Source organism: Dromiciops gliroides, chromosome 6, assembly GCF_019393635.1.
Source record: "Dromiciops gliroides isolate mDroGli1 chromosome 6, mDroGli1.pri, whole genome shotgun sequence".
NCBI classification, from domain to species: Eukaryota; Metazoa; Chordata; class Mammalia; order Microbiotheria; family Microbiotheriidae; genus Dromiciops; species Dromiciops gliroides.
This window is the reverse complement of record NC_057866.1, coordinates 103,885,231-103,911,359: the sequence shown is the minus strand read 5'-3', so window position 1 is coordinate 103,911,359 and position 26,129 is coordinate 103,885,231. Positions and strand designations below refer to the sequence as shown.

Here is a 26,129-nt window from a genome sequence, read left to right as displayed (position 1 = left end):
CCTGAAAATCAAATGAAAGATCAATCAAATTGAAAGTAAAAACAAAACAAAACAAAAACATTCAACTGTGAAAATATTTTAACTGACTCGGCCTGATTTGTGGGGACTGATCTATGGATGACTAATCTGGGGACTTTTGACTATTTGGCTATCTGACTGCATTTAATTTAATATGGGCTGTTTATAAAGTTCTACCACACTGCTCCACTCCCAAAATTGATAAGCAAAATATTAAGAAGCCTCTTAACTAAATAATCAAAGCAGAGCTTATTTATGAGATACTATTTAAAATTAAGAATACAGGAAAATAAAATATACAACCTGACTGCTTTCCTGGGTGCTTTCACCTGCTGCTCCTGGAATTTTTTTCAATACAATAAGGGCCTTAGCCGCCTCTCACTTCAGGGTATTTTCACTTGCTCAGCTATTTTCACTAACTCCACCTGTACCCTTTCACTTTGTAAATCCCCCTGCTTCTAACTTTCCTCTTCTTACTGCCACCACTGAACCCCTGTGTTTCTCTCACGGACCTTCTGTCTGTCTGCTCTGTCAGTCTGCCCTTCGGCCTCCTTTGCCGTCCCTCTAATCTTGTCCGCCTCTCTTAATCTTGTCCGCGGCCTTTCCTCTCATCCCCTGTCTCCTTGTCCGAACCTCTTCTCAGTCTCTATCATCCATCTCCCTGAGTCTACCCCCCAGGCCTATTTATATCTTTCTTTTCTCCACTCAAATCTCGGAGCTTCATGCGCCCCCATAGACCAAGCTAATCCGCCAGTCAGGGCTGCAGCTGGTGGGGGGGGGGGGTGCGCTCAAGTCTCACGTGCCTCAGGCTACGCCAGAGCCCAGCCTGGACAAGCCCAGGATCTCTCGGATAGCTCTGCTCAGGTCGGAGGGAGCTGGGGGCTTTTTCCCCCCAGCTGTCTGACCTGGCGTCTTGTACAGCCCACAGGGCTTTTTGGCTCAGCTGAAGCTGAGGGGGAGGGGCACCAGCACCTCCCACACAGAAGAGACCCTGAGGGCCTAAGGCTTTCTAATCACTGCCTAAAGGTAGGGTCCCCAATTCAAAATACATTTCCACACAACGAATAAATAAAACTAGTAGCTGGCTCTATGAAAATAACCAATAAAATAAATAAACTATTGGCTAATTTGATTTTTAAAAAAGAATACCAAATTACTATCATCAAAAATGAAAAAAGGGATTATATCACCAATAAAGGTAAAATTAAAGCAATTAGTGAGTTCTTTTGCCCATTTATATTCCATTAAAATGAACAATCTAAGTGAAATGGATAAATGTTTACAAAAATATAAGCTGCCTAGATTAACAGAAGAGGAACTAGAATACCTAAATAGCCTTATCTTAGAAAAAGAAATTGAGGGGCAGCTAGGTGGCACAGTGGATAGAGCACCGGCCCTGGAGTCAGGAGTACCTGAGATCAAATCCAGCCTCAGACACTTAACACTTACTAGCTATGTGACCCTGGGCAAGTCACTTAACCCCAATTGCCTCATTAAAAAAAAAGAAAGAAAGAAAGAAAAGAAAAATAAATTGAACAAGCCATAAATGAGATCCCTAAGAAAAAATACCCAGGACCAACTGGATTCATAAGTAAATTCTAGCAAACATTTAAGGAACAACTAATGCCAATACTATATAAAACATTTGAAAAAATAAGTAAAGGAGGAGCCCTACCAAATTCCTATTATGGCAAAAATTTAGTTTTCATTCCTAAGCCAGGGAAAGCAAAAACAGAGGAAAAATATAGACCAGTTTTCTTAATGAATATCAATGGAACATTTTAAAATAAAATATTAGCAAGGACATTATAATACATTACAAAGATCATATATGATGACCAGGTGAGATTTATACCAGGAATGCATTGCTGGTTCAATATTCAGAATACTAGCAACTGTAAAACTATTTTAACCTAATTTGGGCCCTAATCTGGGGGCCTAATGTGTGGATGTTTGACTGGCTAGCTATCTGACTGCTATTTAGTTAATATGGGCCATATATAAAATTCCCCCACACTTGCTCCTCCCAAATTAACAAGCAAAAGAGGATTACAATGCTTCTTTTAATTAAAGCAAATATGGGGTTATTTAGGTGAATAGACTTAGAGTTCAATGTAGAAACAAGGATAACAAAATTACAATATAACCTGTGAATTTCTGCCAACAAACTCATTAGCTGCGCCTGTAACTTTCTTAGCATCCCCCTGGGTCTCATTTCTCACTGACCTCTCAGTGTCTCTTACTCTGTTCTCTCCTGCTCAGTCTCCTTTGCAAACCCCCTTTCTGTACTGCCACGCTGAACCCCTGCATCTCTCTCTCACAGACCTTCTTGCGTTCTCTTAGTTCTCTGGAGTCATCTTTCTGTCTGTCCTTTTTGTCCATCCAACTCCCCGTTATATATCTTCCTTCTCTCCCCTCAAACCTCAGGCTCCCTGTGCCCTTGCACACACCAAGCTAATCTGCTGGCTGTGCTAGGGCTGTGGCCGGGGGGCTCAAGTCTGCCGTGTACACCACACCCAGGGCTTGAGGAGTCCATGCCCCCTGCTGCGCTCCTGGGACCTCCCCACAGGCTACACCAGAGGCCGGCCTGGATGAGCCCAGGATCTCTGGGGTAGATCCCTTCAGGATGAAGGGAGCTGGGGCTTTTTCCCCCAGTCATCCAACCTGGCATCCTGTAACGCCCAAGGAGCTTTTCAGCTCAACTGAAGCAGAGGGGGAGGGGCCCCAGCCCCTCTTCCACAGGAAAAACCCTGGAGGGCATAAGGCTTTTTAATAGCCCAAAGGCAGGGTCCCCAAATCACAATAAATTCCCATACAACATAATTGTCTATATCAACAATAATAACAAAATCATATGATTAGATCAATAAATGCAGAAAAAGCCTTTGATAAAATGCAATACCCATTCCTATTAAAAACACAAAAAAGCACAGGAATCAAAGAAGCCTTTCTTAAAATGCTAAATAGTATCTACCTAAAGTCAAGAGTAAGTATTTCTGTAATGGGGATAAGCTTGAAACCTTTTCAGTAAGATCAGGAGTGAATCAAGGATGTCCTTTACCAACACTATAATTCAATATTGTACTACAAATGCTAGCTATAGCAATAATACAAGAAAAAGAAACTAAAGGAATAAAATAGGAAATAAAGGAACAACTATTATTCTTTGCAGATAATAAGATGGCATACTTAAAAACACTAGAGAATCAACTGAAAAACAGTTGAAACAATAACTTCAGCAAAGTTTCAGGATATAAAATAAATCCACATAAATAATCATTTCTACGTAATACCAACAAAACCTAGCAGCAAGAAATAAAAAGAGAAATTCCATTTAAAATAAGTGCAGACAACAGAAAACACTTGGGAGTCTATCTGCCAAGACAAACCCAGGAATTATATGAACACAATTTCAAAACACTTTTCACACAGATAAAGTCATATCTAAACAATTGGAAAAATAATAATTTTTCTTGGATAGGCTGATCCAACATAATAAAATGCCAATTCTACCTAAACTAATTTGCTTATTCAGTACCACACCAATAAAAATACCAAAAATTATTTTAGAAAGCAAGAAAAAAAAGTAACAAAATTCATCTGGAAGAACAAAAGGTCAAGAATATAAAGGGAATCAATGGGGAAAAATGTTAAAGAAGGTGCCCCAGCAGTTCTAGATTTCAAACTATACTATAAGTAGTAATCATCAAAATAATCTGGTAGTGATTAAGCAATACAGTGGTACCTTTCTGTCCGACATCTTACCTTGGAGGCGGCAGCAGCAGGAGTTCCTGGAGCCTCACCATGCCACCCAAGGATGATAAGAAGAAGAAAGATGCCGGCAAGTCAGCCAAGAAGGACAAGGACCCCGTGAACAAGTCTGGGGGCAAAGCTAAGGAGAAGAAGTGGTCCAAGGGAAAGGTGCGAGACAAGCTCAACAATCTGGTTCTGTTTGACAAAGCGCAATGTATGACAAACTCTGCAAGGAGGTCCCCAACTATAAACTTATTACCCCTGCAGTGGTCTCAGAAAGACTGAAGATTCAGGGTTCTCTAGCCTAGGCAGCCCTCCAAGAACTGCTTAGTAAAGGTCTGATTAAGCTGGTTTCCAAACACAGAGCACAAGTGATATATACTAGGAACACCAAGGGTGGAGATGCTCCAGCTGCTGAAGATGCATGAAATGGTTCAACATTTTTGTGTACATTTTCAAAAATAAACTTATTGGACTTAAAAAAAAAAAGAAATACAGTGGTAGATATGTGGAATAGATTATACACACAATACACAGTAGTAAATGACCTTAGTAATCTAGTGTTTAATAAACCCAAAGATCCAAGCTTTGAAGTTAAAAAAAATCAACATTTGACAAAAATCTCTGGGAAAATTGGAAAGCAGTTTGGCAGATACTAGGCATAGATCAACATCTCACACTGTATACCAAGATCAGACCAAAATGGATTAATGATTTACATATAAAGGGTGCTATCAAAGGTATATTAGAAGAGCATGGAAAAATGTATCTCTCAGATATATGAATAAGGGAAGAGATTATGATCAAACAAGAGAGAGAGGAAATTATGGGAAGTAAAATAGATAATTTTGGTTATATAAAATTTAAAAGCTTTCCAAAAACAAAACTATTATAGGCAAAATTAGAAAGAAAGCAGGAAACAGGGGGAAATTTTGGCAAGAAGTTTCTATGATAAAGGCCTCATTTCTCAAATATATAGGCAACTGAGCCAAAGTATAAAAATAAGAGCCATTCCCCAGTTAAAAAATTGTCAAAGGATATGAACAGCCAGTTTTTAGAGGAAGAAATCAAAGCTCTCAATAATCACCTGAAAAAATGTCATAAACCATTACTGATTAGATAAATGCAAATTAAAATAACTCTAACCTTACACCTATCAGAATGGCTAACATAGCAGAAAAAAGGAAAATGACAAATGCTGGAGGGAATATGGGGAAATTGGGACAATGATGCACTTTTGGTAGAGTTGTGAACTAGTCCAACAATTGTGGAGAACAGTTTGATACTTTGCCCAAAGGACTATAAAACTATACATATCCTCTGACCTAGCAATACCACTATTGGGTCAATATCCCAAAGAAATCAAAGACTTATGTGTATAAAAATATTTATAGCAGCTTTTATTTTTGGTGGCAAAGAATTGGAAATTGAGGGGATGACCTTCAAGTGGAAAATGGCTAAACAAATTGTGGTATATGATTGTGCTGGAATACTACTTTGCAATAAGAAATAATGAGCAGGATGGTTTCAAAAAACCTAAGACTTGAACTCATGCAAAGAGAAATAGCAAGAACCAGGAGAACATTGTCTTCAGTAACAACAATATTGTAAGAATGATCAACTGTGAAAGAATTAGCTATTCTGATCAAGTCAATGATCCAAGAGAATTCCAAAGGAACCATGATGAAAAATGATATCCACCTCGAAAGAGACAGAGACAGAGACAGAGACAGAGAGACAGAGAGAGAAAGAGCTGATGAATGCTCAATGCAGATTCAAATATACTTTTTTAACACTTTATTTTCATTGTTTTATTTTGTTTTCTTTTGCAACATGGCTAAATATGGAAGTATGGTTTGCATGACCTCACATATATAATTGAAATCAAAGTGCTTGCATTCTCAAGGAGGAAGAAGGAGCAGTAGGGAGGGAGAGAATTTAAAACTCAAATGTTTAAATGATGATTGTTAAAAAATTGTATGTAACTAGGAAGTATTTAACAAAACAAAAAATATATTTTATTATAAAGAGAGTGGAGGGTATGTTCTATAATACTGCATGATTGTTAAGGAACTGACATTAATGCTGTTTTGTCAGAAGCATTTTGGCAGTAAGTAGCATATTTTGTTTGAGATTATTATTTTTTTTAACCCTGATAATATACTTCTGAAATTTTAGCATACATCATTGGGACTTACGTTATTTTGCAAATTTTCTAGGATTATTCTTTTTTTTTTAAGTGACACACACTTGAATTAAGTTTATCTGTCAATGTCACCGTTTATCTTCATGTTACTATCAATTTGGGATGGCAGAATCACGTCTTTATTGGAAGCATTATAGATTACCTGGTCATTGTAAGATCAAAGGCCACCCATTTTTCATCCTTGACATAAATAAGCACCCAGAGGCAAGTTTGTACCATCAACAGAACCAAGATGAGTTACCTCCACAGTAGGAGATATATGAACCAACAAGTGGGGATCAAAACTATTGCTGGTATTCATCTCTGACCATCCTCTGTTCACTGAGCTTACCCAGTGTACTGATATTTATCCTGGACTATATTCATGGTATAATGATGTAGTAGACTTTGCTAGTGCCCAAAAGATGTATCCCTTGAAGCCATAGGAGCCTTCCTTTCCTTGTATGATGTTCAGGCCTGGAGTTAGAGGCTTCAGGCCCTGACTCCAGATATGATTGTCTTGTTGTTGATATTTGCTATAGGGCAAGCTGCTCTCAGGGAATCCTATGTAGGCTCTCAGTGGTTGGGAGCATTCCAGGACTTGTTGCAATAGAGCCATTGGCAAGTTGACATCGATGAAGAGGCTTGGCTCCTAGATTCTAAATTGAGGCATAGCAATATCTCCCTTAGACATGCTGATTTCATTAGAAAATTATAGAATTAATATGCCCAATTTCCCTGACATAATCAATGCGGTGAACATTTAAAGCATAATACCAACACTTATTTGTTTCTTTTATATTTCCAACATGTTTGCCAATTCCAACTTTGAAACTCTTGCCAAAAGAAGGACTATTTTAATAATGAAAAGTCAGCTCCCTGTTTGCAAGAAAATATTCTAAATACCAAAAAGTATTATGAAATTCTGGTGGAAGAAGTGAAGGGAGAACATAACATTATCTGAGTGCATCAGAATTTGCACGCAAAAATCTGCTTAAGTTAATGATATTTATACACTTAGCTTCTCCAAACAATGAGTTAGTAAGAATGTTCCCCCTGAAGAATTATTTATGCCAGATACACCACCACTACTTATTTTAAAAAATGGGATTACTGTAACTTCTACATTGAGCTATTTCAGGCCTGGGAATTGACACTCTCTGTTTTCAAGAAATCTCTGGTGCTGGACTGAGGATTCACCATGAGCCTCCCATAATGTTCAATAGCACTGGCAAAGCTCAGAGGAAATGTGAACCCAGAAACATAGACACACATGTGCATACTCAGAGAAATACAAAGGGCATAATGACATAAACTGTTGTCTAACTTTTAGTTACGCTGATTTATGAGATGCCTTGTGTGGTAGTAGTAATGCTGATTCTAATAATTATAGTTAATACTACTACTAATAATAATTGGACATTTAGACAGCCCTTAAATTTGTTAAGTGTTCTGTATACATTATCTTATTCAATCCTCACACTCACCCTACGGGATAGTCTTACTCCCATTTTAAAGATTAAAAAATAGAGCCTAAGAGGTTAAGTTTTCTAGAATTATGCAGATAGTAAGTATCTGAGGCAGAATTAGAACCGATCTTTATGTCTCCAAGTCCAGCATTTTTTTTCTATGCCATATTGCCTATTACTGAGCACTGCTATTGGGTCACTTCAGTCAATCACTGGATCAGAGATTTAGAGCTAGGGTCACACATATTGCTAAGTATAAGAGGCAGAATTTGAACTCAGATATTCCTGATTCCAAGGCCAGCACTCTATTTATTTTATCATGATATCCCTTGACAAGTGGCTGACACTGGGCCATTCCAGTTAATCAACAAGCATTTATTAAGCAGCTACTATATGGTAGGCAGTGGGAAATTAAATGAAATGTTCCCTACTTTTAAATAACTTACATTCTGATACAGGAGCTAACATTCTGTCATTTGACCTCCTTAAGCTGTTGGTTTCTCACCTGTAAATTTAACTTATATCATTGAGGGGGTGGCTTTGGCAGTGCCAGACTATGGAAGTTGGTTAGACAGAAAATTGTGGCCAGAGCATCCAAATGCTTCTCAGAACTTATCTGATGCCATCCATATCCAAAGGCCATGATGAGCTTTAGTCCAAAGAGAATGTCTTGACGTCCATGCAGGAAAAGGGATGGGGGTAGCAAATGATAACTGACAATAAAATTTGATTTAACTTTTTAAGGGGAAGAAGAAACCCACCACAATTTTTCTCCAACCTTTAGACTTTAATTAAATTCTTGCTAGCATAATGAGTTTGGGTAGATTTTTCAGAGCAAAATAAAATGTAGCATGTTTTCTCACCACATGGACTTTCCCAAGATGTTGCAGCTCAAAGCCAATGAACAATGGGGAGTAGAATCTCATTTTATTGCTGTTGGCTCAGTGAAGTAGAACTAGGAGGCTTCCTGCCAGGTTCTGCTGGGCAGCACAGTTAAGGTTCATGTGCATCAGTGGCATTTAATCATGTAATACAAATTGCATTTACCCTAAGAAAACAGAGATGAGGGCATTGCAGATATAATGAAAAGATCCAGAGGCTTTGAAAAGAGAAGACCTGGCTCTGTTCTTTCTCTGCTACTTACTACTTAGGTGACCTAGGCCATTGACATTTTTCCTTGCTGGCCACCAGCTTCTTCATCTATAAAATGAGTAGACTGGACCTGATGATAGACAAGGTCACCCTTTTACATCAAAGTAAATTCTAGTTCTAGCTATGGTGGTTTGGTGTAGTGAATGCACACCACTGATAGAGTCAGAGCCTAAAAATAAGTAATAGCTAACATTTATATAGCACTTACTATGGGTCCTGTACTGTGCTAAGCACTTCATAAGTATTACCTCATTTGACCCTCACAATAATCCTGTGAGATGGGTGCTAATATTGTCCTCATTATACGGATGAAGAAACTGAGACAGAGGTAAAGTTACTTGCCCAGGATCACACAGCTAGTACATCTGAGGCCAGGTTTGATATCTGGAATAAATGTTGTGGGGCAGCTAGGTGGTGCAGTGGATAGAGCACCAGCCCTGGATTCAGGAGGACCTGAGTTCAAATCCAGCCTCAGACACAACACTTACTAGCTATGTGATGCTGGGCGAGTCACTTAACCCTCATTGCCCTGTCCCACCCCCGGCCCCAAAGAAAGAATGGAGTAACTGTTGTTTGATCGGTCTGCAGAGGGAAGTTGATGCCATGCCAAGGAGGTGGTGGTCAAATGAATTTTGGAGTGCGACCTCTGCCTGCATGTGAAGTGACTGTTGTATTTCTTATGTCATTGTTGTTTTGGGGAAATGGTAGCTGTTAGTTTATTTTTCTTTCTTTTGCAGGGCAATGAAGGTTAAGTGACTTGTCCAGGGTCACACAGCTAGTAAGTGTCAAGTGTCTGAGGCCAGATTTCAACTCACGTCCTCCGGACTCCAGGGCCAGTGCTTTATCCACTGTACCACCTAGCTTGCCCCGTGGCTGAGTTAGTTTTGGAGCACTACCTATAGGAATAAACTGACATCCAAGCAATTCCACTTTCATTGCAATTTTCTGCTGTCACTGTACAGGATTAATTCTAACAAAATGTGCTATAATGGGTGGAATGAATTATTGCGTTACATGGTGGTAGTCTGTGTTTCCTTGAAATATCTTATCCTATTCAATACCAGGTTCTCTATATACTGTCCAATTCTGAGCATCATCACTAAATAGAATTCTGTAGGCAGACACATAGTAGTTGTGCTCTATCATGGTGGATCTAGTGCTTATAATGCCTGTTATTTTCCTTTCCTTATTCATCTCTATCTTTAACCACTGATGTTCCTTAGTGTCACTAGCAGCCCAAGGAGGTCCGGGTTTCTTCAGTGTAGCCTTTTCAGGTGTCTAACTATTCTGCCGCCCTGTATAGTCAGTCCATACAGAGGATGCTGTTATCTGAAAATCAGGGATAACTCAAGATTCCATCCCCAGTGTTCCATAGTTTTAAAGGTAAACAGACTTACAGACAACTCTCCCACTACAGAGGTGACGTTATTAGCCAAAGAACTTTCATAGTATGCTGTCCCTTTGCTGATTATAACACTGATCTGGCCACCCAGATTATTTGACACTACTCCTGCATGTATACCAGCCATGCAAAGTGAAGATGAATCTCTATATCCATGAGGAATAGTTCCAGAAATCTCAGCAAAAAGGAATGAGGCAGCCTGCCGGACAGTACTTACTGAACTCAGGCTCCAAAAAAATTAGTTGCAGTATCTAAGCAAGTAATCAGATCTGGTTTATTGAATAGGCGGCCAGAAATCCACGTCTAGAAACATGGGTTCCACTCCTGAATAGCACTGTCATTTATTTAATTGCTTTTTGACTCAATAAAATGGTTCAGTTGCAACCCCAGACCACAGTATTTGCCAATCTCAGTCCTGCTGAGTCCAATTCCATTGAAAACTCTCAAATAATTAAAGTGACAAGAATCTTAATCTTCTATGTCAAAGTCACCAAATTTGATGTGCACTCTGTCTCCTGCCTTCACATGAATCTCCCACTCACAAACTATGCTGTTAAGGATAGGTATGTGGGTAGTTTATTGATGGAAGAGTTCCACTTTCAGGACCTAATACAGTGTATCCACATCCATCACCTAGTTGGGCTCCAGTGTCTTCCAGCTGTAGCAGAAGTACCAGGAGGAGAAAGAGCAGGGTGGAAATAAAAGAGGAGGAGGGGGAGGAGGAGGAACAACAGACAGAAAAGGTGGAGAGGGAGAAGGCCGCCACCTAGGCTGGGATCCGGACCGTGAAAAGCGATGACAGGCTGCCTGATTGAATCGGCTTCCCCAGAACTTTGGCTTTTTGTGATCGTGCCATACATTTATTCTCTATGCTTTACCGATGTTTTTAATGTAGTCAAAGGCTATGTCTAAAGCACCTTTTCTTTCTCATCTATGCCAGTAAAACTATGTAGATGGACACAGTTCTTCCCGCAGGAGCACCTCCACAGACCCAAAGGTGTATACCTTGGTGAAAGGGTGTTGGTGAAAGGCTTTTTACCAAGTCCATTCCATGAAATATTTGTTCCAATGTCCTTTGCTTAGGTCCATACCCAAGCTAATCCATTAGCTATTGGTGATGGCTTTGTCTCTAGGAATTGATGATACACTGAACAATCATTCATTCTATCTCCCCATCCACAATTACCAATGAAGAGTGAACACTCAGAATGTATAATTTAATCTAGATAAGTTGTTATAAGTAATAGTGGCAGATACAGAGTAGATATAGAATAAGAAAAGTAACTCTGACCTTATAAGCCAAATTATTTACTACTTCAGTGATTGAGGGGCTTCTGTTGCTTCTATTTTCCAGAAAGATCTGTGAGTATAGAGGTTATGGAGATAAAGCTGATAATCAAACCTGATGTTTGAAACCAAAAGACTTTCCAGAGGATGCTATGGTGGTGTGTCTTCCCTTTTTATGCCATTGAGCTATATAGGGTACCTGGATGGCTTCTAACTCCCCTCAATAGTCATTTCTCAGGATTCCACTCATTCTCAGGAGTGGAAACCACAGTTTGTGCAGAAGAGCAGGTCTTGGATTAATGGAGTGAGTTAGAATAAAGTTCTGTAGGGGGTTATAGGGAAACCTGATCATCCTGATGGCAGGAGACATAGGACTAAAATTCTTTTCATGGGTTGTAATGGGATTGACATGCCACGGAAAAGTGAATCTTCTCCACAGCAGGTTGTGAATGTTGTAGTCCCCAAATGTAAGATAAACAGGGGATCCAAATTAGAAGTGATATGGCAGCTGTGAAGTTGGACATTTTCCTTGAGGAACAGTGGCCTCGACCATGATGAAAATGTGAACATCAGTTCTACTGCAGCCATGGTGGCATTGTCCCCCTGGGAGAAAGGATTGCTTGTAACAAAATCAAATGCTATCACTACCTGGGAATAGAGGGGAGTTGGCAGAAATTGCAACAAGCTACCAGCTGTCCCACTGGGTCTTTGGCTTAAACGCAGAAGACTGGACATACTAACAGATTTTATGGCACAGTTGTAGTCATCAAAAGTCTGACAACCATGTGTCAGATTTGGGGGTCTCTGTGGCCCATTGCTGCCTTGACCTAGCAAAGACTGGGAACACACTTGATCAAAAGTTCCTTATAGGGGGCAGCTAGGTGGCGCATTGGATAAAGCACCAGCCCTGGATTCAGGAGGACCTGAGTTCAAATCTAGCCAAAGACACTTGACACTTACTAGCTGTGTGAACCTGGGCAAGTCACTTAACCCCAATTGCCCTGCAAAAAAAAATTACTTATAGTTTTGAGTGGAGGTTTATGGACCTACAGAAGATTGCTCCTGTCCAAAGTATGGGTATCATACCTGCATGTAGTCAGTTCATCTGTTCTTTGGTATAGATACTCTACGCCTCCTACTGGTATATTAATAGTAATAGATTTGATTAAAGTTTAGTGAATATAACTTTATTACCTAGAAAAGGATTTGTCAGAGTGACCAATCCAGCACCCAGATTTGACTTTCATAACAGTTCATCTCTTTGCTGATTTCAGCATCCAGGCAGGTGAGCAAATCTGAGCTTCAGTTTCCTCATCTGTAAAATGGGGGGACTGGCCTGCATGGCCTCCAAGATTTCTTCCAGGTCTAAATCTCCAATCCTATTATCTCTTATCCTACACCAAGATAGATATTAGGGGGAACAGATTCTTCAGGTCATTAATTGTGGCTTCCATCACTTATATATGATGAAGCCTTGGATTTGTGACAGGTGCCATTGGGCAAGAAATTTAGGGGCAATAATAATAGCCAAAATGTACATGTATTGCTTCAAGGTTCACAAGGTCCTTTATTATTGCATTTGGTTCTCACAATAATCTTTTGAGGAAAGTGCTATTATACCCATCTTCTTTATGAAATGAAAACTGAAACCAAAGGAGCCACAAAAAGGGGCCAGGGTCATACAACCAGCAATCATCTTCACTAGGCTACATATTCAAGTCTTCCCAACCCAAGCTGCCTTGGTGGGGTGAATGTATATAATACTTGGTAAGGCTAAATATTCATTACCGATATTTTGTGAAAATGGGACTTGAAGTATGGTCTCCAACCTGTGTGGGTTTATATGGATTCCTTTCTGGTTTACTCTATCCCCAAAGAGCTCCTTTTTTTCCTTCTAAAATTAAAAGCCTAAGTCCTGGGCGATGTGAACCAACCTGGTGGGCCAGGTAAAAGTAGATCAGAGATGAACTATGGTATTCTAGTTCAGCCTGTCTTGAAACATCAAACTTATGGACCTCTGAAAGATTGAAGGGGTTTTACATAAACCCAATGGACTCAACCAACATTCAGGTATAGAAAGTTATCTTTCATTTGTCAGCCCTTCTATCTAAACCACATTATATCTTGGGCACTCTTCAACTCAATTTAATGATTATAACCACTTGTGACAGTTGGTCTAAAAATCTGGGTATCAGTGGGGTAAGGAATATTTATCCTGGATGATGAAGACATTCAAAGTCATTTAGTCATAGCAGAGTCCTGCAGAATAGCAGAGTCATAACAGAATCCTCCTCTTTTTAACAGATATCACTAGGGTTCAAGGGAGGGCCAGGGGAATACCTTTTAATAATTTTTTCAAGAATTACCCAAAAGATCACCATTCAGCATGAAGATCTTGCTGCCTATAATTGAGCTCTTTAGAATTAGTTTGAATGTATAATCAGTGATGTATCAGTTCATTCCTTTTTTTTTTTTTTTTTGGTGAGGCGATTGGGGTTAAGTGACTTGCCCAGGGTCACACAGCTAGTAAGTGTTAAGTGTCTGAGGCCGGATTTGAACTCAGATCCTTCTGAATCCAAGGCCAGTGCTCTATCCACTGTGCCACCTAGCTGCCCCTATCAGTTCATTCTTGAGGGTGAGAAATATGTAGACTTTGGTATAACATGTTGAAGGTGGAGTAGAGGCAAGTTTCATTACTTCCAGTATAGTACTGTTGGGTTGGCCCATGAATGACTCATTAACACAATTCTATCCTAGCTACATTGGCTCCATTTGTTATGTACCTGGTTGTCCCTTAAGCAGGTCAGAAAAATGCTTGAGGGTTTGGTACAATTTTTCTCAGGATCCAAGGTGGGACCTGATATCTACTTGCACATGCAAATAAGTAATGACATCTATCCAGGATAATTAAATATAGATATCCTATGTAAGAACTCATCAGTTTGACCAGGGTACTGATCATAGGATCATAGATTTAGAGCTCATAGGGACTTTAGAAGAAATCTAATCAAAGTTTCAAATTTTATAGATAAAAGGATTGAGGCACAGAAGGTAACTAACTTGCCCAAAGGCACACAGATCACATGATGTCAGAATTGGGATCCTAATTTAAGTCCTCTAATTTTAAATTGATTCTTCTCTATATTATGTTGCCATATATCATACCCTATACCATGTTGCCTCCAACGTATTTGATGTCAAAACCCTTAGTAGAGTGTGAAAGGACCCGACTTATTTTTACCATATTCCTTTTTCAGTTAACAATCTTGGCTCCAACAGGGATGTCAAAAATCTCCTTGAACTCCCAGAGGAATGAACCCTAAATATTTTCCAGTAGGGCTAGCTAGGTGGCACAATAGATGGAGTGCTGGGCCAGGAGTCAAGAAGACTTGACTTAAAATGTCACCTCAGACACTTACTGTGTGATTTGGGGCAAGTCGCTTAATTGTCAACTATAATTGGGAAAAATAATAGCACCCACTTCCCAGGGCTGTCGTGAGGATCAAATGAGAAAATATTTCTAAAGTACTTAGCACAATGTCTGGCACATGGCAAGCACTATATAAATAGGGATGGTATCTTTTTTTTTTTTTTGGTGAGGCAATGAAGGTTAAGTGACTTGCCCAGGGTCACAAAGTGTCTGAGGCTGGATTTGAACTCAGGCCCTCCTGAATCCAAGGCCAGCACTTTATCCACTGTGCCACCTAGCTGCCCCAGTGGCCGTATCTTAAGAAGGCAGAGTATAGTATGGAAAGTTTACTTCATAAGGTAGGTTACAATACTTCATGGTCTGGATTGTAGAGAGATAAGATCTAGGGAGAGTCAGAGGGCTAAATGTCTATCCAACCTGTGATTCCAATATTTCTGCCTTTTTATAGTGTCTTCTAATATTCTACACTATCACCTTGCACCACTTTGTTACAGTGGTCTCATGTTGTGGCTGCAGTGTTCACTTCTGACTTGTTTACTTTTGACCAATAAGACTTTAGTCCCAGATACTATCCATAGTCCAAGTGGGAAGGACTAGTTCACAAGCAAATCTTATGGTATACAGGCTCATAATGAGGCTTTGAGATGAAATGCCCAGAATTAAAGAAAGATTAAAGAAATCTCTGCAGAAGCCTTCACAATTTAGAGCCTGAGTAAGTAAGCTACCCCGCAGAGACATTTGTGATTTGTTTTTGTGTCCTTTTTTCTTCTGAATAGAACTTAATAACAAGTACAGTCTGTATTTCACCATCAACTAGGAAAATACATGGGGCCACTAAACTACTGTTAATTATGAATAAGCATTTACTGGAGTGCTCATTTGTAATATGTTGAGAGAAATTAATGGAGCCCGACTTTATTTGTAGTCCATTTGCAGCAGTGTTAGGGTTAGGTAGATTTTATATATTTAAATATGAAAGTATTGGCCATGTTTTCTCTGGCATTAAGTGACTATCCCCAGCTCAGTCTTGAAAATAGGTCGACTTTTGATAGTAGGACATGGCTGGGGAAGAAGAGTGAAAAACCCAGAAATAAGAAAAGAATCAGCCCAAATAAAATAAATGGAAAAAACAGGCATAACACTGAGTATAGTATCTTGTACACACAACAGGAGGAGCTTAATGGTTGTTGATGGAATTGTTGATTATGTGGTATTCCATGGTCACATATGAAGTAGATAGAATCACAGACACATTTTTAAGTTGTGTCTGCCACCTCTGATAAATACCATCAATCATGGGCAGCAAGAAAAAACTATAGGGGCAATAAAAAATGGAAAAGAAAGATCACTAGGGGCAGCTAGGTGGTGCAGTGGATAAAGCACTGGCCCTGGATTCAGGAGGACCTGAGTTCAAACATGACCTCAGACACCTGACACTTACTAGCTGTGTGACCCTGGGCAAGTCACTTGACCGTCATTGCTCCACCCCCCACCCCCCAAAAGAAAGAGCACTGACCCTGCATTCAGAGGTCCCAGGTTAAAATTCTTCCACCAATGCTTACTACTTGTGTAGTTATGGACAACTTATGTTGCTTCCCAAGCCCTCAGTTTCCTTATTTATATAATAAGGAAATTGGACTGGATAGCCTTTGAGGCACTTAAAATTCCAGATGTATGATCCTTTACCTCAAGTTTCTGGTACCCATACTCCAGGTTATCAGCTTCTGGAAGCTACAAGCCAGTGCTACCCAACAACATGTCACAGGGCTCTGGCAAACAGAGGTGCTCTTTACACAGGTACAAACAGAATAGAAAGGGTCATCCCTTCCATCTCCCTCCCCCCAAATAAAAAAAGAACAAGTTCAGTTTAAGTTAAATGTCCCATTTCTCAATCTTTCTCCAAATTTCCTCATTTGCAAGGATGCTTCATTATCTGCAAGCTATATATGAACAGGTGGGAAATTCCAAGCTTGATAAATTCCTAATAGCAGTGATTAGCATATCTAAAGCCTTTCCAAAAGACTGCTTTGGCTTTTTTCCCCCCTTCTAACATTCATACCAGCAGCTCCTGAGAATCAAATGGAGAGATGTGAGTGATGGTATTGGTTGTAACAGAAATATCATCCACTGACAACCACCCAGGTGCTGTCAATACATCAGGGCAGAGAGCAGTATGCTAGATATTTCTATGGTTATCTTGTCAAAACTTGGTTTATATTACTTGTCAGGGAAGTCTTTCCTAATTCTGTTTATGACTTAGCTAAGGGGAACATTCATTTAAAGTAGTTTGTGTGCCTATTAAAAACTGAATCACAACCCTTAATCAAATTAGCATTAGTTAGGAATCTTTCTAAAATAGGCAACACACATTAGGGGAAGGGTAGAGGAAGGAGAAGAGACACACTTATCTTACCCATTTCCCACCTAGTTCTGGAGTGGTCCAGACTTAAACTGTTGCAGAAGAGAAAAATAATGAGAACAAGGCAGAGGGAGAAAAAAATGAAAGGATCATAGATTCAGAACTGGAAGGACTAGAGGCATCATTTAACTCAGGGCTTCTTAAACTTTTCAATTCATGACCCATTTTGGCTGAGAAATTTTTATTTAACCCCAGGTATAAAGGTACATAAAATAAGTATATATAACCTTTTACTGTTGCTATATTTTTGTGACCCCCATGTGCTTTTTAAATTTATTTTATGTGATCCCATTTGGGGTCTCAACCCACAGTTTAAGAAGCTTTGATTAAGCTCAACCCTCTTATTTTGCAAATGGAGAAACTGAGGTCCAAAGAGATTATGTGACTTGCCTGAGGTGACAGGCAAGTCTTTTCCATTAGATTAAGAGTTTCTTGAAGGCTAGTACTGTTTTACCTCTTTTTGTATCTCTAGCACTTAGCATAGTGCCTGTCACATAGTAGGCACCTACTAAGTGTTTACTGATTTACTGAGGACAGAGAGATTAAGTGGCACGGTCTGCATGTAAACCCTCATTCTCAGATTCTGAAGCCAATGCTCTTTTCATTGGAACATTTTGTGTCCCAATGTGCCTTCTTTGGAGAATCTCAGTTATTTGGGAAGGGTGGGCTTTGCCCCAGGGAACTAAGGTGTAGATAGCTAACAGTACTAGCACCTGATTTGCAAGAATAACTGAATTTAACCCCTAGTTATTGAGAATAATTGGCTAAAAAGAAAATCCACCAGGATCCACTAGGATCATACATCTAGTTATGGAAAGGATCTCAGAAGCCATCTAATCCATTCTCTTCCTTTCCAAATTATGGATACCTGAGACCCAGAGAAAGTAAATGAATTGCCCAAGATTCCACAAGTCATAATTGTGAGAGGCAGTATTCAAATCTAGGCCCTTTTCAGAGCGACAGTTGCACAAGACTGCGTCCTTGCACCTCCCTCCATCAGGGTATCTCCTAGAGCAATCCTTTCCTGCTCCCCTTCCTAGGCAATAACCTCCAAGAGAATATTCAAAGCTCCAAACTCAGCCCCCCCCCCCCAATCAGATTTGTCTTAGTAGGAAAGGCTTCTTTAAATCAACTATTTACTCTGGGAGTCAGAATCACTAGCTATAATTCTGATATTTGTAGCACTAAAATAATGGTCATTGAGACTATATAATCATCTATACAAAGACACTGTGGGCCAAGCCTTTAAATTTTTCCTTCCTGCCCCATGCAACACTTTCTTAAACAGTCTGGCATGATATGGTACAGAGAATGAGCTCAGTTCTCCTCTTTGTTTCTGGGAGGGCCATCGATTCTTGCCCTTCTGGGCACAGAATAGAAGAAGAATCCTTCTGTTTGTTAGAAGTTCCTTGGCATAGACCCAGGGGAAGAAGGAAGAAGATAAACCAAGTCTATCATGTCTTTGGTGAAGACCAAACCCATCAGGCTCTGTTTATTTCTCTTCAATTATTACAAAAGAACAAGTCAGTGAGCATTAGCTCAGAATTAGCAGAAGTTCTGAATGGCTCCATGTGTTTGCCAGACTCATTGTGAAACTTATATTTGACTTGTTTTGAATTCCTTTCAGGGAAAAAAAGTATACAGAAATAAACAAAAGCAAACCCAGGACATATCAGAAGCACGTGTTTTATGACCTGGAATGTGCTTTGAGTGCTTTGAGGGGGACCAAAGCCCTTAACTTGAAGTCAGGCAGGAGAGCATCCCCTTCCCACTCCCTTTCTCTTTACAGAGAGAAAGTCCTGGCTGGCTACAAGAGAAAGAAAAGACCTAAGTGCATATCCTCTCTCCTCAAGCAATTAGTGAATCCCTGCATACTCAAGACTGGGCAGATACAAAGGAAAAATTAGGGAAGTCCTCAAATAGATATTTCTAACTCAGTTAAAGGATTGGTCACAATCCCTTACCAACAGACAACTGAGAGACCTTATAGTGATGTTCAACTCTCATTCAATCCTCTGAGCACTATGAGGACAGTCACTTAATGCAACAGAAGATACAGCCAATATTTTCATCTTTGAAGACATGAAATCTACCTAACCCTAACTTTCATGGACTTTAAAAGTATTTTATTAAAATTTTTAAAAAGTTTATTTTAGCAGTCTTTAGCCATTTCTAACCTGTAAAAATTAAGAGGAACAGAAGATAAATGTTCTTATAGAGAATAAATAGCAAAACTTTAAGGTTCATTTTGGGTTGTCTATTTTGTTTTTGTCAATGTATTGTTAATGTTTAGAGGTCTATTATACTGGTAGTTATTGGGTTATTTTTCATTCTCATACATGGTCAACTAAAAAGCTTTATTAAAAGACATGCATGACTTTCAAAAAGAGTACTTTAAATATTTTTATTGTAGAAGGGGGGAAAGGATATTATGGGTCAAAGCAGGTATTTGGGCTTTTGGGGAGGTCAGAATTCTAAATTTCTAGAGGACAGAAGATAGCTTACTTTCTCTTCTCTCCAGTTATTAGCACAGTGCTTGGCACAGACCAGGCACTTCATAAATACTTATTGATGATGCTGCTGAAAAAAGGTCTGGGCACAGTTGTGGGGGGAGAGAGTGGTCAGGGAGCCAGGCCAGGCATTTGGCCAGTAGGAGGCTAGTAATTCAGCCCAGGAAACTGGATGAAGATTGGTTGAAGGAAATGAGGATTTTTATCTTGAAGGAGAAAACATTTAGGATTAAAGTGAGTAGAAGCCTCATCAGCAGATTTTGATCACCATGAGAAAAAAATCTTCTAATAATTAAAGTTTTCCAAAAGTTAAATGGAGTGTCTCTGGAAGTAATGTGTTCTGTCACTGGTGGTCTTCAAAGAAAAGCTGGATGACTACTTGTATGTGATATCATGGCTGAGATTAATGTCTAATGTAGGAGGTGGACTAGATAATCTTTAAGATTTCTAAGACTTTATGACTGACAGTTTTCTCTTCTAAAATGTAAATATCAAATATCACTAGGATTTGCTTTAAGGCTTTTAGTCATTTCTACCTTAGTAAGAACAATTCAATTAGAGCTTTCTTATCAACAGTGAAAATCGGTTGTCAGCCCAAAATAGAACTTTTGGTAGAAAAGAATGAAGGAGGAGGAGCAATTTTGAAGTCTGGAGGGCTACCATGGAGGATAGACTTTGAGCATGGTGCTACAGTTAAGGGCTCTGGGCATTCAGAAAGTACAATGAAGGCATTCACAGAATCCTAGATGTAGATGGTACCTCAGAGGCCATAAAATCCTATGCTGTTGTTATTCAGTTGTTTCTCAGTCTTGTCTGATTCTCTGTGACCCCATCTGGGGTTTTCTTGGCACAGACACGGGAGTGGTTGCCATTTCCTTCACGAGCTCATTTTACAGATGAGGAACCGAGGTAAACTGGGTTAAATGACTTATCCAGAGTCACATAGCTAGTAAGTGTCTGAGGCCAAATTTGCACTCAGGAACATGAGTTTTCCTGACTCCAGGCCCAGGACTCGATTCACTGTACCACCTAGCTGCCCTCAAATACATTACGATCATTTTAAAGATAAAGATATTAAGTACTAGGGTATTAGGAGATTGACCCAACATCACACAGGGAGTAATTGGAAGAATCAGATTCAAAAAGAGTCAGGCTTTAAACGAATATTTTCTGACTTTTGAACCATAGTTCTTTTCCTCTGTATCACACTGATCCTAAAGCAGAGGAGAGAGGGTTACAAAAAGGGAGATTTTTTTCAACTTCATTTTTCTAGGTTTGGCTCTGGGGCCTTTCCTACCATGGTTACCCTGTTACTTTCACCTATTTTATGTTTATCACACATTATGAATTCCTTAATGGCAAAGAACACATATATCTTGTATATCATCGCTCTCCCTCTCCCAACATATTTGAGTCACTTTCTGTATGTATATTAATCATACCAACAATAACTAAGTTACAATCTTTCTTTTTCTTTTTTTAGGCCGGGCCAACCATTGGTCAGCAATTATTGGTGGATCACATTCCAAGAACTATGTGCTGTGGGAATATGGTGGTTACGCTAGTGAGGGAGTTAAGCAAGTTGCAGAATTGGGCTCTCCAGTAAAAATGGAAGAAGAAATTCGGCAGCAGGTGAGTTATGACAATATCAATATGCTATTTAAAATGAGACATTGTGGAATGATTGGGGTAAAGGAGGAGGAAGGAGGCCTTTTTTAGTAACTTGAACTTTCCCAGAGATTTGAAATTTGCAAAGAACTATTTTTATCAAATATGAGAAATAACTATTATTTGTGAGGAGGTAGAGGAGGAGATTGGGATTGGAATTGGAATTAGTTAGAAAGGGAAGGTAAGAAGGAAAGGGGAAAGACTTTACTGATTCCCTCCTCAGTCTATTTAGGACTTGGTAGTAAGTCCTATCTTGGTGTCTAAGAGCTAAAGTCACAACCTCTGTTGCGTTGTATTAGTAAAATTTTTTTAAAATAAGGTATTTGGCAAATTTACCTAGTCAGGGACTTCTTATCCTTAGCAGAGTATAAGTCTGAAGGAACAATTCATTTTGATGAATTTGCCCTGCAAACATTTCTGTTTTGTTGAGAGTGAGCTAAAAAGCAAGTTAAGGTTTAATTGTGGATATTCATTCATACTTTATTAAATAACAGTTTAAATTATTAGAAATTTGAGGTAATTTGGGAATTAATTTTCAAGTCTTCTTAAAAAATTATCTTGGGAAATAAAATGAAAAATGATAAATGAGGGGTTTTGGGGGGGGGATGAAGGCAAATGCTTAACTAATGTCATTATAAAGAAGACAGCTCTCATGCCTTATGTCTTAGAATCCTAGCAACTGTATTGTTATAAATTTCCAACCCAGACAGTTGGTTAAGCATCAAGAGATAAATATTAGACCATAATTTGTGCATGTATCATATAGCAAATTTTCTGCAACAAAGAAACAAAGAACTTGAAATATGGAAGATCATTCATGATACAAAGCACAATAAAGAGGAAAAGCAGAAGAACACTGAGGCGGTAATGGTGAAGGGAGAACTCTCTATGGGACATGCCTGTGCTTAATATGAACAAGTGGCTTAGAGCCTTGATTATTTTCCCTGACCTAGCTGAAGTTGAGAAGTTGAATCTTCACTGGAATGTCATTATCCTCTTCTTTCTCCATCTACCTGTAGAACCACTGGGATTACTCCCCTTTGTAGTCTTGCAAGCAAAGTAGACTGCTCTTTTGAGAGGTAGAACATTACACTATAGTGTCTTCTCAAATGCTTCTATTCCTTACCTCTGAAAGTTAAGGCCCACTTCAGAAAGTGCTCTGCACTGTTTAGTAATCAGCAAGAAGTAGATTAAGGTTCTTAGATCTTACGAGAGATGTGTAAATAAAATTCATAGCAGAAAAAAGGCTACAAGAATAGCATATATAGGCTTTGGGTACTTCTACAAAGAAAATTGTCAGAACAGGAAAATTTGCTCTAGGCATCTCCTATCCCTCTGGTATTTTCTCAAAGTACCAACCCAAGTTCAGTCATATTTCAAGATACAATAATGATTAATATTCAGATGACTGATATAAGTACATCTCCATTTTACACAGTATAAATTTTGAGAGAATCAACCTGCAATTTCACAGGTATAGGGAACTACTGGTATAGAAATAGCCTCCATCAATGTAAATTGATAACTCATTTGTTTGCCATTGAAAATCCTACATAATCTGGCTTTTTTCTATCTCTCCAGATTGATTTCACATTAACCCCTTTATGCATTCTTAAGTTCTAGCCAAACTAGCCTACATGTTGTGCTCCATATATAATATTCTATCTCCCACCTCTCTGCCTGTTCCTGCTCCTTCCTCTCCCCCATGCCTGGAATGCTTTCCCTCCCTACCTCAGCCTCCTATAATCCCTGTTCCCTTCAAGACTCAGTTCAATGTCTTCTCATCGTTAGACTTCTGGAAAGAGTAGTTCCCTCCAGCTGTCTCTGTTTCTTCATTTCTCTCTCACACCTCATATGCCTGGAATATGGCTTTTATCCTCTTACTGAGGCCCAGAGAAAGAACAATCTTCATAGCTGTCATCTTCAACCTTAGTACTCAATGTTGACTATAAAAATTTTTAGACCTCTTAACATATGAATTTTCCTTTATTATGATTTTAATTATAGAGAATATAATTTTACAATTCTCAATTAATCTATAACTTAAACAATAAATAAAATTCCTTCAAAGATTGAAAAATGCTGATCTAGTATTAGGAAACAAGGACCAAAGTTCATGCCAAAATTTATCTGGTGTTCATCTGTAGGCCCAAGAGAATAGAGGCCTCCAATCCTGTTTCTTAGAGATATCCCATTAAAGCAAATTCACATTAAGATTTTCCTCTAAGTTCTCAAACAGTTTCTGACCAAATTAGGAAGACTTAGAAAATTTCCCTACATGATCCTTCTGAATCCTCCTAGGGTATAGAACTTTCTTTTGGACAAACTAGGATATATTATACTCGTGTTGAAGGCTCAATGTATATATTACACTTCAGTAGGATTTGTGGAGTCTTAAGGGGAATTTTGAGAATGTTCTTAGCTTATTTTCCTTACAGACCTTGAAACCAGGGAAAATGAAAGTCTAAGAAACACATGTGGAAGAATAGAACAAATAGGAAATTGGATATAGGAGCCATCATGATTTGTAAACTGTTATTTGTATATTATAATAATTTGCATATTTGTAATATCAAATATATTTGCATATTTGTAATATCAAATATCTTCTTTACTTTCCAATTTATTTTCTTAATTTTAAAAGTCCTCACTACCATTCTACCACTGTAAAATTCTGTAACTTCTGTATAATTCTGAACTTCTATAAATTCTGAATATTCTAACATTCTGTGATGTGATTCAGCAAATCTGCAATTCTCTCCCTCTCACTTTTTTTTTTTGGTGAGGCAATCAGGGCTAAGTGACTTGCCCAGGGTCACACAGCTAGTAAGTGTTAAGTGTCTGAGGTTGGATTTGAACTCAGGTCCTCCTGACTCCAGGGCCAGTGCTCTATCCACTGCACCACCTAGCTACTCTGTGCAATTCTCTTTTAATTCTATAATAAATGTAAGTTATATGCATGACCATTGGCATATAATAATAATTACAATACTAGCTTATACCTATATAGCATATTAAAGGTTTACAAAACACTTTCCATATCAAGACTTTAATTACTATTGTCTTAGACATTTTTATTGCTCATTAGCATCACTGATTCTGTTCTCTTATTTCAAATACATTCTGTTAAAGACAGACTTTTCAACACAATTTAGTTTGTGTATATGTGTTTTCCATTGATATTTTTTTTGGCGGGGGAGTTTTCAATTCTTTTTTTTTTCCAAAATAAAGCCAACATGTTTTACTTAAAATATCATTTCTTTCTTCTCCTTTCCATTCTTAAACCTATTTACCTAAACTTTGCCAATTTGGAGAAGACAAGACCCAGGCATTGTGGAAATAAAGTGTACTTTATTATACTTTAGAATAAAAGCCAGCAAAAGGCTTTATTCCATACATTGTGACAAGCCAAGCCAGGGAGAAACATAAGATGGCACACAGAGAAGGGTATCTTTGTTGGGTCAAAAGGGCTTCTGGAATAAAAATTCTTTCTCACTGGCATTTATAACATGCAGAAAACACATAGACATGCTGTATTCATAACTGGTCAGATGTTAATCTTGGGAACAATTTGTTGTGTTTCTTGGGAGGAAGAAGAGTCTTTCTAATTTGCTAGTCTGTTATTGCCCTAGGGGTCCAAGACAGGATGGACTCTATTGGTCTTTTGGTTGGCCTCCTACAAGAACTGGAAGAAAGGAGAGTTAGATGTAATTGCCCAATTAACATGGAAATGGACATTTGTTCTAAAATAGAGTTATTCATGCCAAGAAGGGGAAAACACAGTATTCTTTTTTTCCCTGACAGAACATATATAAAATACAGTATAATGAAAAGAGCAGTGTTTTGAATCAGCTGAGAGTGAGACCACTGAATATTCTCACTGACCCTCTACTCTTTCCCTTTAGTCTCAGAGAAAGAAGTAGCTCACCTCTTTGCTAAAGTGCCCTTCTTTCTGTGCCTTCAGGCTCATCTACTCCTGTCTCTTCACCCTCTAAAAGTAGACCTCTCTCACTCATACACCTTCAATCTCTGCCTTCAAACTTTATGAGGTCTCCTGCTTTAAACTTGTCTTGATTAAACAACCCTCTCACTATGTTATCCTATCAATTCACTCTGAGGTCATCAATGACTTCCTTATTACCAAAGCCAAAACTTCTATTTTTTTTTCCTCTGCCCTCATCTTCCTTGCCCCCAAGGAAAGATCTGATACTCTAGATAGTCTTTGCTTTCTTGAAGCCTTCCTTTCCTTTGTCTTTTGGGGGCTTATATTTTTCATGGTTTTCTCCTTAGTTGTCGGATTGCTCCTTTCCCAGCCCTTTAAAGTTTCTAAGGTGTTTCATCCACATCCATTCCCTTAGAGAGACAGACAGACAGAAATCACAGAGAGAGAGAGAGAGAGAGAGAGAGAGAGAGAGAGAGAGAGAGAGAGAGACTGATTGATTGATTGATTTTCCCTAAAGGTCTGTCATAGGCAAGTCCTCTTTCCTTTTCCCTTTTTGGTCAGGGAGTTTAACCTTTTTTGTTTTGTTTTGTTTTGTTTTTTTTGGTATAATGAACTACTTTGGCAGGCTGGTCAAGCCTGTGGGTCCCTTTTAAGGTTAATGGCTTAAATAATTGAACAACTGCTAAATTTCAATTAAAAGTTAGTGGAAAATAAAGATGTAATATTTTTTCTATCCAAGTTTATGGACTTTTGAAGTGTGTAACTCAAAATTCTAAATGTGGGTTCTAAACTGTCCCCCCAGTTTTGGGGGGAACTGGCTAAAATCACTGATAAACGAGTTTAGGTTTTTTTTTAAACGTTTATTAAAAGGTAGTAAAAGAAAGAGAAAGATT

The 26,129-nt window shown here is 38.7% G+C and overlaps 1 protein-coding gene and 2 pseudogenes across 1 annotated transcript in view; 2 read left to right on the top strand and 1 right to left on the bottom strand.

The window, feature by feature from the left end:
• SPON1 (spondin 1) overlaps positions 1-26,129 on the top strand; it is a 378,636-nt gene that overhangs the window by 193,822 nt on the left and 158,685 nt on the right. Inside the window, exon 6 of the mRNA XM_043971364.1 lies at positions 21,109-21,257. Coding sequence (XP_043827299.1) covers positions 21,109-21,257 — 149 coding nt within the window. The remainder of the gene's footprint in view (positions 1-21,108; positions 21,258-26,129) is intronic.
• LOC122731332 lies at positions 3,766-4,260 on the top strand (annotated as a pseudogene).
• LOC122730888 lies at positions 9,199-12,001 on the bottom strand (annotated as a pseudogene).